The following is a 5,000-nucleotide window of genomic DNA, read 5'->3' on the forward strand; positions in this document are numbered from 1 at the left end:
CCCCCCAAAGGGATGAGGGGGCACGCAGCCCGCCACCCCCTTTTATATGGGGCACCGTCAGTGGGGGTGGCAGAGGTGGCATCCACCCGGAGCGACTGCCAGAGGCTAAACCTCAGGTGGGAAGTTAGGGTGGGGGCTTGGAACGTCCGTTCTTTGCGTCAGGATGATCGGTTGCCTCTACTGTTGAGGGAACTGGGGAGGCTGAGAGTTGAGGTGGCTGTTCTCTCGGAGGTGAGGAAGCCTGGCAGTGGCATGACCTGTGTAGGTGGCTACACCTATTACTGGTCGGGCCGCAGCGACAGCCACCATCTCCAGGGAGTAGCCATTGCCATCTCCAGCAGACTCCAGCCATCGGTAGTAGAGGTTACTCCTGTTGATGAGCGTATAATGGTATTGAGATTGAAGCTATCTTTTGGCTTCAAGTCTCTTATTGCTGTGTGCGCTCCTACCGATGTTTGTAAACTTGACGTGAAAGAGATGTTCTACGCCAAACTTACATCTGTGGTAGACAGATGTCCCCGACGAGATATTCGCATTGTTCCGGGTGACTTCAATGCGGTATCTGGCTGTGATCGAGCTGGCTATGAGATGTCTGTCGGTCCCCATGGTTCAGGAGCTGATGCCGGTAGCGAGAATAGCCTCCTTTTCCGGGACTTTGCTGGACATGGTACAGTGATGCCGGTAGCGAGAATAGCCTCCTTTTCCGGGACTTTGCTAGGTACCAGAAATTGAGGATTTCTGGCTCCTGGTACCAGCGCCCAGACCCACATCGCTGGACATGGTACAGTAATGCAGCCAAGGAGATCGACCACATACTCGTTAGCACTCGGAGGATCCTTCAGAATTGCAGGGTGTACAGGAGTGCTGAGTTCTGTGGTACTGACCATAGATTGGTTGTGGCTACCCTCCGGGTCCACTTCAAAACTCCCCAGCGGTCAAATGATCACCCTAGGGTGTTTCATTTGGACAGGCTGAGGGAGGGGGAGTGTGCCCGCGGGTTTGCTGAGGCAATCTCTGATCGTTTCGCAATGCTTGGCAGTCTGACAGACCCTGTTCTTCTGTGGGATACCTTTAAGCGTGAAACACTTGATGCAACTCAAGATACGATTGGTGTACTCCCGAGAGCAGTACAGAATTCCATCTCGCAGGAGACACTGGAAGCCACAGATGCATGTCGTGCGGCTCGTCTGACAGGGGATCGGGAATTGCACCGTTCTCATGTGCGCAGAACTCGGTCCCTGTTAAGAAGGGACAAGGAACAGTTTATTAGGAGTCTTGCAGAGGAGGTAGAAGGCCATTTCTTAGTAAATGACCTTCATCCTGCATACCAAGCCCTGAGAAAGCTGAACTCCAAGCCCTCTTCACAGGTGACAGCAGTTCGCTCAGTAAGTGGTCAGATCGTTTCAGATCCTGTTGCGGTGCGGGAACGTTGGGCTGAGTATTTTGAGCAGCTGTACCAGGTTGACCCACCAACAGTTAACTTGGATGCGGGTAGTGTCGAGATCCCGCACGCCACTCCCTACCGCTCACCACCAATCCTGAGCCCCCGGGAGACCCTAGCACGCCACTCACCACCATTCACCACCAATCATGAGCCCCCGGTAGACCCTAGCACGCCACTCACCACCATTCACCACCAATCCTGAGCCCCCGGGAGGCCCAAGCATGCCACTCACCACCATTCACCACCAATCCTGAGCCACCGGGAGGCCCTAGCACGCCACTCACCACCATTCACCACTAATCCTGAGGCACTGGGAGGCCCTAGCACGCCACTCACCACCACTCAATACCAATCCTGAGCCCCCAGGAGACCCTAGTACGGCACTCATCACCATTCACCACCAATCCTGAGTTCCCGGGAGACCCTAGCACGCCACTCACCACCACTCAACACCAATCCTGAAATGAAAGGAAATTATATATTAGATTATACATATTATACATTATTATTATACATCACACACAAACACAATCACTCACATACACATACACCCTCAAATCGACTAAGCAATTAAAGTTTCTTGCTCAAGGAAACACTGTCACCGGCCGGGGCTCGAACAGTCGGACACGGGCGGCCGGCACACCCGAAATCCGATGCTCTACCCACTAGGCCATCATATCTCCATTGGAATGTCAAGTCAGGGGGGTTTAAAAATCACATATTTCCTTACTTTTGACATTCGCTATTATGAGCTTGTGGTAAGCGTAGGCATCGGTAGTCTAAAGGCTGTCACACTAGCACTTTTTCCGCATTACTTTTCCACTGGCACCCAGGAAATCGTGGTCATTTTGGCTCGCGCAGTCACACTAGCGATGAGAACCACGGAAACAGTCTGATCAAAATTCTAAACACAGAAAGATGGCTCCAACCCCTGCAGTTGAAGTTTTGCAATGTTTTTTTAAAAATTAAGGACGAAATATATCTATCAAAGAATTACTTTATATATATATTTATAAATTTACATGGAATTATATAATTATTTTGTTCTTTATTTTCTTTCTTCTTATATTTTACATACATTAAAATATGGTTTTGCAGTTGTTTTTTCAGAAAATGACAATAAAACACCTAGATTCGAACACAAATTGCAATGTTTCTTGATACAGTCTACACCACTTACTATGCCTGCTTCCCAAAAATGCCAAAGTTCATACCGATCAAAAGACTAATGCTCGCTTTTGTGGAATACAAAAAAATGGAAACTATCTGAACACCTTCATAAAATTAACCAAATGAAATCATTATCTATGAGGATTTTCAGATTTAGAGTAAATACAAGGAAGATTTGGGAAACAATAAATGAATTGCGCAATAATAAAACTGAAAAGGATAGTACAACTCTTTCAATAAGATTTAGTTTTAATTCCATTTGTTACAATGGATATCCATTGCTGTGACATACTATCTGTTTTATTTTGCCCAAATCTCCAAGGAGTGACCGGGGATACCACTCACTGGCCGGGCGTGGGATTGAACGCTGGTCCGCAAGATTGCTAGACCAGCAGCGGTAAGGTAAGCAAATAAAAAAATACTCTAGAGCAAATCTCAGACGCTTTTAATGATTATTTTTCTAATGTCGCCCCAGAGCTTGCAAGTAAATTGTCATCTGCACAAATTTCTCACAAATCTTTTCTTTATTAGTCTTCCCATGCTAATATGCTTTCTTATATTCAAGATATTATAGTCAGCATTGCCTACCAACTGTGTTACATTATTTTTATTATATCATTGTTTCTATATATCTTGACGTTTGTGATTATTCTATTTGTTATTAAATAGTATTATATCGTTGTTACCATACAAATGTGATGTTTATTTATATGATGTTAATATGTTTTTTTTCATTATCAAAATTAAATCTGTTTTATTATTGATACTGTTATTACTACGCATTTTTATTATTTGTTTTATTGACTATATTACTGTATGTTAACCCTGATGAAACATTTGAACGCATTGCTAACCTAACCTAACCTTACCTGTTTTATTATTGATACTGTTATTAGTACGCGTTTTTATTATCATTGTCTAATTGACTATATTACTGTATGTTAACCCTGACGAAACATTTGAACACTAACCTAAACCTAACCTAAACCTAACCTTTAACTTAACCCAACCCAACCCAACCCAACCCAACCCAACCCAACCCAACCCAACCCAACCCTGTTTTATTATTGATACTGTTATTAGTACGCGTTTTTATTATCATTGTCTAATTGACTATATTACTGTATGTTAACCCTGACGAAACATTTGAACACTAACCTAAACCTAACCTAAACCTAACCTTCAACCCATCCCAACCCAACCCAACCCAACCCAACCCAAAACCTAACCTTTAACCTAACCTAACCTAACCTAACCTAACCTAACCTAACCTAACCTAAACCTAACCTAACCTAAACCTAACCTAACCTAACCTAACCTAACCTAACCTAACCTAACCTAACCTAAACCTAACCTAACCTAAACCTAACCTAACCTAACCTAAACCTAACCTAACCTAAACCTAACCTAACCTAAACCTAACCTAACCTAAACCTAACCTAACCTAAACCTAACCTAACCTAACCTAAACCTAACCTAACCTAAATCTAACCTAACCTAACCTAAACCTAACCTAACCTAAACCTAACCTAACCTAACCTAAACCTAACCTAACTTAAACCTAACCTAACGTAACCTAACCTAACCTAAAGCTAACCTAACCTAACCTAAACCTAACCTAACCTAACCCTAACCTAAACCTAACCTAACCTAAACCTAACCTAACCTAAACCTAACCTAACCTAAACCTAACCTAACCTAAACCTAACCTAACCTAACCTAAACCTAAACCTAACCTAACCTAAACCTAATCTAACCTTTAACCTAACCTAACCTTTAACCTATCCTAACCTTTAACCTAACCTAACCTTTAACCTAACCTAACCTTTAACCTAACCTAACCTAGACCTAACCTAACCTTTAACTTAACCTAACCTAACCTAAACCTAAATCTAACCTAACCTAAACCTAACCTAACTTTTGACCTAACCTAACCTAACCTAACCTAAACCTAACCTAACCTAAACCTAACCTAACTTTTAACCTAACCTAACCTAACCGAACCGAACCTAAACCTAACCTAAACATAACCTAACTTTTGACCTAACCTAACTTAACCTAACCTAACCTAACCTAAACCTAAACCTAAACCTAAACTAACCTAACCTAACCTAACCTTAATAATAATAATAATAATAATTATAATTATAATTATAATTATAATTATAATTATAATTATAATTATAATAATGGTAAAAGAGAAAAAAGCATAATGATGATAATAGTAATACCAATAATAATGATAATAATAATAATAACAATAGTAATGATGATGATAGTAATGATGGTGATAATAATAAAAAATGATAACAACAATAATTAGAACATCAACAATAATTATCAAAATTAGATAAATGATAAAAAAAAGTAATAATAACAATACTAC

The 5,000-nt window shown here is 41.6% G+C and overlaps 1 protein-coding gene across 1 annotated transcript in view; it reads left to right on the forward strand.

The window, feature by feature from the left end:
- The window catches only part of LOC113804520 (uncharacterized), a gene marked incomplete at its 5' end in the record, with an annotated part of 28,845 nt that extends 27,199 nt beyond the window's left edge, over nt 1-1,646 (forward strand). The window contains 1 exon segment of the mRNA XM_070121399.1: nt 1,452-1,646. Within this exon segment, the coding sequence (XP_069977500.1) occupies nt 1,452-1,646 (195 nt within the window).
- Between the last annotated feature and the right edge of the window lie 3,354 nt (nt 1,647-5,000).

This window comes from Penaeus vannamei, chromosome 4 (assembly GCF_042767895.1).
Source record: "Penaeus vannamei isolate JL-2024 chromosome 4, ASM4276789v1, whole genome shotgun sequence".
Lineage (NCBI taxonomy): Eukaryota > Metazoa > Arthropoda > Malacostraca > Decapoda > Penaeidae > Penaeus > Penaeus vannamei.